At 32.8% G+C, this 12671-nt stretch overlaps 1 protein-coding gene across 3 annotated transcripts in view; it reads right to left on the minus strand.

Moving 5' to 3' along the window:
* Nucleotides 1-12671, minus strand: part of RPAP2 (RNA polymerase II associated protein 2) — a 77604-nt gene that overhangs the window by 45683 nt on the left and 19250 nt on the right. For all 3 annotated transcript variants that reach the window (XM_032423729.1, XM_032423718.1, XM_032423709.1), the window contains 3 exons: nucleotides 11062-11097; nucleotides 8284-9220; nucleotides 2481-2563 (listed from right to left, as the gene is read on the minus strand). In XM_032423729.1, coding sequence (XP_032279620.1) covers nucleotides 2481-2563; nucleotides 8284-9220; nucleotides 11062-11097 — 1056 coding nt within the window. The remainder of the gene's footprint in view (nucleotides 1-2480; nucleotides 2564-8283; nucleotides 9221-11061; nucleotides 11098-12671) is intronic.

Raw genomic sequence — 12671 nt, forward strand, 5'->3', positions numbered from 1 at the left:
GAGTAGAAACTGATACATTTCTAAAAGAGAGCAATCTGACAATATATGTTAACATTTTAAATGTGGATATTCTTTGATCCAACAGTTTTACCATGAAAAAAATTTATCCTAAAGAAATAATCAGATAAACATAAAAAAGATGCTTATTGCAAAAACCATTTTTAGTAGTGAAAAATGGAAACAAATGTCCACCAATAGGTCATTTGTTAAATAAATTATGATATAAACATACTGTGGAATATAATAAAACCTTTAAAATGATAATGTGAATCTATAAATTTTTAATGTGGAAAGATACAGTTTAAGTGTTAAGTGAAAAATGCATATGTAGTATTGTCCCATTTTTATAAAAACTTAATATATGACATTATATATGATAGACAGTATATTTCAAATATGTTTCATTCCTCCCAAGTTTATACTATAACAGGGAGAACCAAAGGGAATGAATATACACACACCATATATATTATGTATGTGTCAGGGATAAACATCAAAATATTAATAGTAGTTACTATTCAGTGGGATTACAGGTGATCTTCACTTCCTTCTTTAAACCATTTTGTGCTGCCTAAATCTTCTATAATAAGCATGCATTACTTTTTTTAAAACTTATTATAAAGTTTCAGATATATTTCAAAACACAGAGAATAACAATAACCCCATATACCTACTCCCAGATTCAACCTCCCAGTATTTTGTTACATTTATTTCATTTTTTCCTTCCTTTTTTTTTTGCCAGTACTCTTTTAGAGTAAATCCCTGACATCATGTCATTTGGCCCCTAAATACTTATCTCTAAATACAAGAGCATTTTCTTACATAATCGCAATAAAATGATCATACCTAACCAAATTAACAATTCCTTAATATCATCTAATACCCAGTACATACTTCATTTTCTTCCATATCTAAAAAAAAAGTCTGTTTACAACTGGTTTGTTCCAATGAGAAACCAAAAAAGGTCTTACTTTTGTTATTTTTTTTAAAGTCTTACTTTTATAATGAGAAAAAACTGAACTGCTTTCATAAATAACCGAAAAAACCCTCTATGTCAATAATTATTTTGGTTTTAGTGTTCTTTGTGTTTCTGTAAGTTATTCCACCTTTTCTCAAATTTAGATCTTGAGCTATTATCAATAATTCGGTTTTCTCGCATGGCAACTTCTGGCATCTTCTGTTGCAGCCAAAACCCAGAAAAAAACAGAATTCCTTCAACAGTATAACTATGGGGTCTTAAATTTAAAACTGGGTACTTTCTAAAGTACTAGAAAGTCTAGAAAACTATTTTCAGATAAATCCCTATCTACCGATTACATACAAGTATCAATAATCCAACCTAACTTTCAAAACCTGTGTAACCACAGTCAAGGATTGAGATCTTGTCTTATGAATCAGACACATGGTGACTTTTATTGTTTTCTAACCTAATATCAAACAGAAACAAATGTCTATGTATGAGGACCATATAAAAGGCAAAACTAATAACAGATTTATTATCTGTGAGGAGCCTAACATAAGAGGAACTCAATAAATATTAAATAGTTATTTAAAATGTAAAACTTAGAGGAGTAGGCTGCTCAAAATATTAAGGCTTCCAGAAGATAGGTTTTTCTTATCATTGCTACTACAAAATTAAGACTACTCCATATGTACAGCCTTTTTTTCTTTTTCTTTTTTAATTTTAAAGTAATCTCTACACTCAACATGGGGCTTGAACTCACAACCCTGAGTGAGATCAAGAGTTGCATGCTCCACCCACAGAGCCAGCCAGGTGCCCCTAATCCATATGCAGACCTTAAACAATGACTGAAAACACCTTTACATTTTCTCTGCTAAAGAAAGAAAATAGAAATTGAAAAGTTCAAGACAGCCCTCACACCTCTGGAAAAAAGATTTTCAAACTTCCTTTGAAAGACAAACCAAGATTACAATATTTAAATGTCATTTATGACTGGGCTAATTACAAGAAAAATAATTTCCACCATGTGAAGTTTAAAACTAAAGTGCAAAGTTGACTTGAACAAAAACTCTTAAGTTGCTGAGTGTGAAATGGTTCTATAAATATGTATGCAGAGTGAGTTAACAGACCGTTAAAACTTCATAAAGTTTCATTCACATGTGAAACTGATGTGACACATATACCACAAATCAGTATTTAAATGGTCTAGCTTTGATATTTTTTTCCCTGACTTCACTGATTAAGTGGAAGTGACAGAGTTTAGTTTTCTACTCCCATAATCTCAACCTTCCTCTTTATTATGCACTTCTGTGTCGTCTACACAAAACTTAATTTCAATATTTCCTTGGCAGGATATCTTAAAAATCTCAATTTCTCAGGTAAAGACATCCATGTAAACTTTTCACATTATTTTTCAAACTGTTCAAAACTCAAGGATAAAAATTAATATAAATTATGAACCCACAAATACCAGGTTAATTTTAAATATCGTAAAGTGGAATGACAATTACATACTTACACTTTACTCAACTTTTCAAGTACGATGCGTTTTCTAATCTGGTTCTGAGAACTTGAATCTATCAGTGGAAAGGTGGGATCATGCTGAATCACATTTTTAAACAAAACAAAGTAAAATCATAAATTTACATTCTTCTTTGATAAGAACAATATACATTCTTCTTTGATAAGAACAATAAACAGTAAAACATAAAAGTTCACACCTGGGGTATGGTAGAATAAAAACTAGACTTGAGAATTATTAGAAGATTTAAATTTGAGCACTGGTTCAGTCATTGGGCTGATGTGAACTTGAGTCATATGCCTGCTTTTGAGAAATTTTTCTCATCTGTATAAAGGGATACTAATACCTTCTTTATTAAATGAGAAAACGTATACAAAAGAACTTTGTAAACTACTAAATGCTATACAAATGTTGGAGATAAAGCTTTAAAATTAGCAGATACTATATATATATTATGGGGAATTCCACTTCTAGAAATGGCAGACAAAATAATTCTAACCATCCTTCCTGCTGAGAACTGAAAAAACACTGGGAAAATACCCACATTTGTTTGAAAACATCAGAGAACTAACAAGGCAGCAAAGAATTAAGGCCAGATATTCTAGAGAAGGTAATTCCAGAGAGGGCAGTGACTAATTCCAGAAGAAGCAATTCAGATACTGAGAACCTAAGCATTGTTTTTCTAATAAGCATTAAAGCTTGGGGAATGCCAAGAAGGAAGAGGTACCCGCAACCCTCCCCTCCAAGCCTGACTTAGAAGGACCATATTCTAGGACTAAGAATGAATAGGAAACAGACTGGCTCTTACAGGGACTGAAGTCCAGCTTCAAATCATCTTAATCCCTGATTGAATTAAGCGATTTGGAACTACTACAAATCATCTGCCTGAAGCAAACATAAATCTGTTTTAGAGGAAGATAACATCAGTTTGGGTCTCAAGTTATCTGTAATTTTTAATATACAATGTTTGCCATATAATAAAATAAGAAAACAAGACAATATGGTCAAAATCTCAAACATTAGCCCATAGGAAACAGCCCCCAAGGAATACAGATAATGGAAGTTATCAACTTTATTTAAAATACCTATGTTGATATATTCAAAGAAAAATGACAAGACTAAAAATTTCTGCAGAGAACTAGAAACTATATAAAAGAACCAAATGAAAATTCTCAAACTGAAAAATATAGTATTCAAAAGTGAGAACTCAATGGATATATTTAATAATATAGTAGAAATGACTGAAGAGAGAATACAGATCTGGAAAATACTCAGAATAAAGCACAGTCACACCCAACACCCCCTCCCACATACACACATAATGCAAAGCATAAAAGAATATGAGACACAATGAAAAAGACTAACATGTCTGTAATTGGAGTACCAGACAGAGAGGAAAGTAAGAATGAGACAAAAGCAGTATCTATAAAGATAATAATTGAGAATATTCCAAAACTGATGAAAGAAATCAAGATTCAAGTATTACAACAGCCAAAAGAATAAATACAATTATAATCACACCTAAGCAAAGCATTCTAAAATTGATGGTAAACAAAGACAAAAAAATGTCTTAAAAATGGCTAGTGGAAGAAAAACAGTGTTTTCAAAGGAGTAGCTATAAGAGAAATAAATGGAAGCCAAAAGACAAGGAAATATTTTCAATGGACTGAGAAAAAAAAAAAAAAAAAGAAATGCTAATCTAGAATTGAATACCCAGAAAAGTATCTTTCAAAAGTGAAAGTAAAATAAAGAATTTTCTGAAAAAAACTGAGGAAATTCATCATTAGCGAACTGCACTAATCAAAATAAAGGATATTCTTCAGGTCCAAGGCAAATGATCCCAGATAGAAGAATAGAGATGCAGGAAGGAATGAAAAATAGTGGAAGAGTAATTAAGTGGATAACTCCAACTGAATACTGACTACAAATCGTCTTACAGGATTTAAAATATAGAGAGAATAAAAACAGACAACAAGAGCACATAAGCACAGAGAGGGTAAATGGAATTAAAGTTTCTAAGGTACTGTCTAGGAAGCAAAAGAATTAACTTATATTGAACTTTTATAATAATTCAGGTTTTAATCTTTATAGTAACCACTTCTAATTAGTAAAATAAAGTATAAAAAGCTAACAGAGGGTAAACAATGAAATAATAATATTTAATTCAAAGAAAGCAGGAAAGGAGAGAAAGAGGAACACAGAATAGATGGGGATAAGCAGAAAGCAATGAGTGAGATGGCACAATTAAACCCAAATATATCAATTATGACATTGAATGTAAACAGACTAAATTCTCCACATAAAAACAATTATCAGCCGAAGTAAAAAAAGAGTCCTGAAAATACTAATAAAAGAATGCTAATGCTGGCAAAACAGACGGTAAGAAAAAAAACTTACCAATGTAGAGAAAGGTCACTCCATAATATTGAGGTTCAATTTACTAGGAAGACATAACAATCTTTTTTTTTAATACCATATAACATGGTCTCAAAATATTAAAAGTAAAATTCACTAAACTGAAAGTAGAAATAACCAAAACATAATTATGGTGACAGATCTTTTACCCACCTCTCTCACCTCTCTCAGTAACTAATAGAATGAGTAACACCTCTCCCCACCCTCCCCCAATCAATAGTGTTTCTCAAACTTTAATATGAACACATTTCCCCAAAGGAAAATAATGAAATCTGACCCATACTCCTCATCATAAAAATCAATTTCATGTGAACTGCAGATCTAACTGTGAAGGGAAAAACAATCTAGAAGATGAAATAACCTGGGCTAAACAAAGATTTCTAAAGAAGTCACTAAAGGGAACAATTAATAAACTGGACCAAAGATATCATTAATGAAAGTGAAAAGGCAAGTCTCAGAGTGGAAGATGATATTTGCAAAACACACAACTAAAAATGGATTTGAATCCTGAATAAAGAATTCCTACAAAATCAGTAAGAAAAAAATACCTAGATATTCCAACAGATAAATGGGAAAAAGACTTGATAAGACACTTAACAAAAGTGACATTCCAAATGGTCAAAAAGCAAATGAAACAGTGCTCAATTCATTAATCATTAGAGAAATGTATTATAACCAAAACCCAATACCACTGAAATGGTAAAAAGTAACAATGTCAAGTACTGGTCAAGAATGTGGAATCGTGGAAACTCTCATACAATCGTAGTGGAATAAAAATTGGCAAAACCATTTTGGAAAACTGGCACCATCCAATATAGTCACATATACACATACATCATGACCTAAAAATTCCAGTCCTAGATACACACCCAACAGAAATACATGTACCTTAGAGACATAGAAAAGAAAGTTCGTAACACTACAGCCCTAAACTGAAAAGCCTAAATGCTCATTAATATGAATAAATTGTGGCATATTTCTATGAAATACTATGCAGCAATGAAAGAATGAACTATAGTCACATGGAACAACACAAATGACTCATGAACATAACAATGTATGAAATAAACAGGAAACCAAAGAATATAAACTATGTGAATTTACTACAGTTCAAAACTGGCAAAACTCATCCATGTTATTATAATATTCATTTTGGAAAGGGGTAATAATTAGGAGGAGACATAGTGGGGCTTTTGTTTTACTCAAATTTCTTGGCCTGGGTAATGATTACAAGGCTGTGTTCTTTTGTGATAGTGAGTTGTACACTTAATACTTCAATGAAAAAGTTTTAAAATATTATGCAACAGAGGAACAGTCAATTTTCTTTCTTAAGTAATTTTTCTTGTTTAAGGCTTATAGCACAAAAATGATAATACAAATGATACATTAATGTAGTTTTATGCAGCTGAGTGACAGAGATCAAGGTTTCTCCAAGCTTACTATAAAACTTATGAATACTGTATAATAATACAATTGAAGCAATTTAAAATATAGTACTGGGCTAGGGAGCATTCTGTAGAAGTACAAGAAATTTCTAAATTTTTACTGTATTTCCACTTTCACTCTCTTTCTAAATCTCCAAATGTGTGTGTGTTTTTTTTAAATCTTATTTATTTGAGAGAGAGAGAGCACAAGCAGGGGAGCGGCAGAGTGAGAGGGAGAAGCAGACTCCCCACTGAGCAGGGAGCCCAACATGGGACTCGATCCCAGAACCATTAAGATCATAACCCGAGCCGAAGGCAGACGCTTACCCGACTGAGCCACCCAGGCGTCCCTCCAAATGTGTTCTTAAATTTAGAGCCACATTTACTCAGAAATCTTTAATAACAAAGTTTTGTTAGAAAACAAGGTTATTGCCTAGTCTTCTTCATTAACTTCATTTCTCAAGCTATACATCAAAACAAACCTGGGTAAGAGAAATATTGAGAGAACCCCTCCCCCTTAATCTCAGCAACGTACATTTAATCTCTATAGATAATTACTATTTACTGAGTACTAACTGTATGTCAGGCACTGTGATAAATGCTTTACATACATTATTTTTAAAATTCTTAACAACTGAACAAGGAAAGCTATTTATAGTCCCATTTACAGATGAACACTCAGACTCAAGAGACCAACTTTTCATACAGCTAAGTAAATGAGAGAGCAAATATTAAAATCTTGATCTGGGGGCACCTGGGTGGTTCAGTTGTTAAGTGTCTGCGTTCGGCTCAGGTCATTATCCTGGGGTCCTGGGATCGAGCCCCGCATCGGGCTCCCTGCTCCCTGGGAAGCCTGTTTCTCCCTCTCCCGCTCCCCCTGCTTGTGTTCCCTCTCTCGCTATGTCTCTCTGTCAAATAAATAAATACAATCTTAAAAAAATAAATAAAATAAAATAAAATAAAATCTAGGTCTGATGTGCTCCTTCTACTTTCTCTTATGTCCATTATTTCCCAATAAGTCTCCATTACTATATTATTTTCATTGATATTATTTTGAATGGGCATGCTTGCCAAATACTATACAGATAAATATTTTACCATTCAACTAGTTAAGTCTACTCCACTGTATATAGTCCCATTGGAAATAAAATACGAAGATACACACCCCATGCAGAAATTTGAAATACAAGAATACAAAGAATATTTGTTGGTAGGAAAAAAAAAAAACTCTTCAGAGAGTCTACATATTTTACAAAGAACTAGGTTTTAAAGAAAACTTTATCCCACAATTCTAGGCTATTTCTATATTAGAGAAAAATACTGCCCATTTATGAAATTTTCCAGGGGCAAATTTCAACTTATTTGGAAAATTGTAATGCCAATACTGGAGACGGCATTTTTTAAAAAGATTTTATTTATTTATGAGAGAGAGAGAACACAAGTGGCGGCGGCGGGGAGGGACGGTGGAGAAGGAAAGAGACAATCTCAAGCAGATTCCCCTCTGGACAGGGAGCCGGATGTGGGGCTTGATCCCACAACCCTGGAATCACGAACTGAGCTAAAGGCAGACCCTTAATGGTCTGAGCCACCCAGGTGCCTCTGGAGATGGCATTTTATTTTATTTATTTATTTTTTAAAATGTTTTATTTATTTATTCATGAGAGTCAGAGAGAGAGAGGCAGAGGCAGAGGGAGAAGCAGCCTCCCTGCCTAGCAGGGAGCCCAATGCGGGACTGGATCCCAGGACCCTGGGATCATCATGACTTGAGCCGAAGGCAGACGCTGAACCATCTGAGCCACCCAGGCGGCCCCAGAGATGGTACTTTAAACCAAAAAACTGATCAACAAACAAACCTTCTGAAAATTTAACAATTATCTCTTTAAAATTACTCCTGTGTCAAGATTTATTATGGTAAGTGTCCCATATGCTAGCAGCATAGAAAACTTATCATCAAGACATACCTCTTCTGAGTCTTGTGATTTGGTGGTTTCTTCACTCAAAACATATCGTCCTCTATAAAACTCCCTTATCCTCAGATTCAATGTTTCAGTTTCTTTTTTCAAGTTCTCATAACTTGGCAGTGGTTTAATGGCTGTATCTGAGGCCCTAAAAGGTAAAGACTCATCCAAGCTGTACTGAGATTCCTGCAAGGCAGGGGAATGTCTATCTGGGTCAGAGTGTATGTCATCTTCATCAAGTTCTTGTTCTTTAACCAGAGGGGCTGAAGAGAGTTTCAGACACAAAGAAGTGTAATTCTGGCCATACAAAAACCTCAAAGTTTCTTCTGTCTTCCATTCAATCAAAGTCTCCTTCAGGACTTTAAGTAAGTTTGCCTTTGCAACTTCAGGACACATCTGCATCAGACTAGAGGCTGACCTAGAAACTTGGATTGATTTGGCAAATTTTCTCTTGAAATGCTCAGCACTTTTCTTACTTATACCTACTAGAGTTATTTTTGAACTACTGTATTTATTTTCAGAATTTTCTGTAGCTTCTAATTTTTCTTGCAAAGGACTATTTGAAGAAATCTGAGTACTTACTTTCTGTAAAGGAAGTTCACAAGCAGCAGCTTTCTCATGACTATCTATTCTGCAATTGCCTAGCTGCTCAGTGACATCTACTACTGTCTGTTTTTTGTCTTCATGTTTGGAGTTAGCTTTCTGACCAGCTTTCTTTTTCATTATGCTTTTTTTGTGCAGCTGTGGACTTACACCCGTTGCATTTGGTCTGTTTCCTGGTAGAATGGAGGAAACAAAGTCTTGCTCATTATCACTGCTACTATCACCATGAGAGCTAGAAGAACTAGATTTATAATGCTTCTCAAAATGGCCAGGATTGTCAATATCTGATGCTTTAATGGCCTTAGTGCATAACTGTACTTCCTTTCCAGAATGGCCACTGTAGAAGGAAAGAAACAAAATAACTAAAATGGGAAAGCAAAATGTCCCATAGCATTTATATTTTGTAACTTTCAAGGTAAAAGTTTGTATTCCCTAGGCAAAGCCTTATTTATAAGCATATATATGTATATACACACACATATACACACATTTCCAAAGACTACTATAAATCTATAATTTCTCTATATCTTATTTGATATAATTCCACCATCTTCTTTCCATTTTTCTCCCCATTATTTAAAAAGTGTTAAAAGAGTACAGCAAAAAGAAAAAAAAAGCTTTGATAATTCCACCCTAATGAATTATTTTGATTTTTGCCTGTTATATTTCTGTGACTATTTCATATATCCTTTTTAAAAAAAGATTTTCTTTTGAAAACTTCACTCTTGCTTTGTCCAAAAAACATATTACAGAAACTCTGCTTAGATTTTGAAAGATAACAGGATAAAAAGAGACATGTTTAAAATTTTCCAATTCTGGTTGATAGTTATACAGACAATTCCATAGATAGAATAAAAAACACAAGAAAGTCATAGCAGAAAATAAAGTTGGCAAATTAACATTTATTGATGAAAGATATATTTGAAAACCCAGAGTTACAACATAATGCTAACAATAAAAAATAGTAGTTTTCCCTTTGACTATGTTCCTTCAATTTTCAATCAGCTGTGTCTATACAAACTTGAGATATGCAATGATAGATAAGCAGCTACTTTCAAGCAAATGCACATATCAAAACTTTAAAAGATTAGGATAAGGATTCTGGGTCAAGCGGGGGCAGGGGGTGGTAAGAGAGTATATGGGAACTTTCTATTTTTCAGGCAATTTTTCTGTAAACCTAAAATTGCTCCCTAAAGGGGCTATTAATTTTTTTAAATGATTAAAGAATAAAATGAAATAAAATAATGCAATAGTAATAAAAAAAAGAAGCATGCTAGGAAGAAATATAAAAAAAAGAAAAAGAGTTGAAAGTAAGGTTGTGGATGGGAATAAAGAAGACAAGTTTATTCAGTATTAGATTATCATTTTTTAGTTAGAATCTAGTCTATATAGCCATGGGACTGTTTCCTGTATTTGAAGTAAGTATAATTTCAAAAAAATTAGAACAATTTGACTTTCACATTTCATAATTTCTCTTGGAATTTTAAGGTAATTATATTTTTCTATATTACTTTAAATCTGTAAATTAAAAATATGTATGAATAAATATCTCTCACATGTGCTCAATTCCATGTACTAAGGTAGCAACTAATAACCAGGAAAATTTATCCTGATAAAAGATAAAAAAAAAAGTTTTGAGAGATGGTTATAGTTGGGCAAACAACACAAGAGTTTAGAAAATATCACAACTTCGAATTTCTACTAATGCTTTAGACACTCCAAAATGTCTAAAGCATTAGTAAATATGTTAAGTGATGTATTAAGTATATATCATATATATATCTATATTATATATAGATATATAAAGTGATATATTAAGTTTTGAAATCCTATAAAATAAGACTATAAAAACCTTTTGACAAATATAATTGGTATAATCTATTTGACAAAGAAGCACAGTATCTCAGATGGAAGCTGTGTTTGTGTCATATTTCAACAGGTTCAATTAGATTGCCTTGGTAGGAACAGCTGTACAATAAATCATACAGATCAAACACATCATCTTACTATCACAAAAGAAAAAGCTGTACAAGGCAAATATTTCTTTGTGTGGGCTAAAATGGGCACTTACATAATGCATCAACACAGGAAGTCCAAGAGCTCATATCACCTGGTTTACTCTTAATGTTTCTATTAACATGAATATATAGAAGGTAAGTAATACTGATTCAACCATACCTTTGTCCTTCCTGTAGCAGCTGAAAATCAGGATGCCTGTGACAAAACACAGCAATAGAAAACTGAAGGCAACTCTTATGGCAAACATTTTCGAGTGTTTGTTATAACTATATTGAGTAGAAAATATAACTAAAACGAAATAGTTCATTTAAAGTTTTTTTAAGAAAAAATTGAAGGACGAAGTAATGTGAAACTCATCTGTAAGAAATCTGGATTAATCTCTTTTCCAAAATTTATTCATACTTCAGAAGTTCAATTTCCATGAGCCCAATAAAGTTTTCCCTGAATAACCTGACTAAAGTAAATCACTTCCTTCTGTAAATTCCAGAGTCAGTATTATCCATTCAATTAATACATATTAATCGGGTCCTCCTCTATGACTTAATACTAGAATTATTATCTCCATGTCTTACTTTTCATATGTTTAAGTGTGGTTTCTTAACTAAACTACAACTCCTTGAGGGCAAGGATTATGTACTATAATGCTCTTTTATTTCCTTTTTATGGATGTGAACTCTGTAGATAAGGTGATTTAATTTAATTCTAGGAACAATTTTGCTATGCAATACCAGAAATCATATTTGGCTGGGCATCATAGATATTTAAAAAGGGGAAGAAAAAGCTCTTAGAAAGCCAATATAAAAAGGAACAAATATAATAGCAAGTGAATCCAAGAGGACAGGAAAACTCTGTAAAATACTTCTGAAGTGACTCAGAAAAAGTGCCTTCTAAAGATTACAAAACAGATTAAATATACAAAGAAGAAAAAAAAAATGGAGTGATATTCCATGTTCATCAAAGAAAGACTCAATATTGTCAAGATGTCAGTTCTTTTCAACTTGATCTACAGATTCAATGCAATCCCAATCAAAATCCCAGCAAGTTATTTTGGGGGTATCACCATATTGAGTCTAAAGTTTTGGGGGAGGCAAAAGACCCCGAATAGCAAACACTATATTGAAGGAGAAGAACAAAGTTGGAGGACTGACATTATCTGACTTCAAGACATATTTTAAAGCTACAGTAATCAAGATAATGTGGTAGTGGCCAAAGAAGAGACAAATAGATCACTGGAATAGAACAGAGAACCCAGAAAGAGAGCCACATGAATACAGTCAATGGATCTTTGACAAAGAAGCAAAAGCAATACAAAGGAGAATGGTATTGGAACAAGTGGGTATTCACATTACAAAAAAAGTGAAGCAAGACGAAGACTGACAGCCTTCACAAAAACTAACTCAAAATGGATCACAGACCAAAATATAAAAGACAAAACTATAGAACTCCTACAGATAACAGGAGAAAACCTAGATGACTTTTTACATAGGACACCAAAGACACAATCCATGAAAGAAAAAACTGGTAAGCCAGGTTTCATTTAATTAAAAATTTCTGCTTTGTCAAAGATACTGTTAAGAGAATAAAAAGAAAAAACACAGATTAGGAGAAAATATTTGCAAAAGACTATTATCCAAAATATGAAATAACTGCTAAAACTCAACAATCAGAAAACAACTCAATAAAAATTAGTCAAAGACCTTAACAGACACCTCACCAAAGAAGATATAAGGATGGCAAATAAGCATATGAAAAGATGCTGTACATCATAT

This window comes from Phoca vitulina, unplaced genomic scaffold (genome assembly GCF_004348235.1).
Source record: "Phoca vitulina isolate PV1807 unplaced genomic scaffold, GSC_HSeal_1.0 scaffold2, whole genome shotgun sequence".
Classification (NCBI taxonomy): Eukaryota; Metazoa; Chordata; class Mammalia; order Carnivora; family Phocidae; genus Phoca; species Phoca vitulina.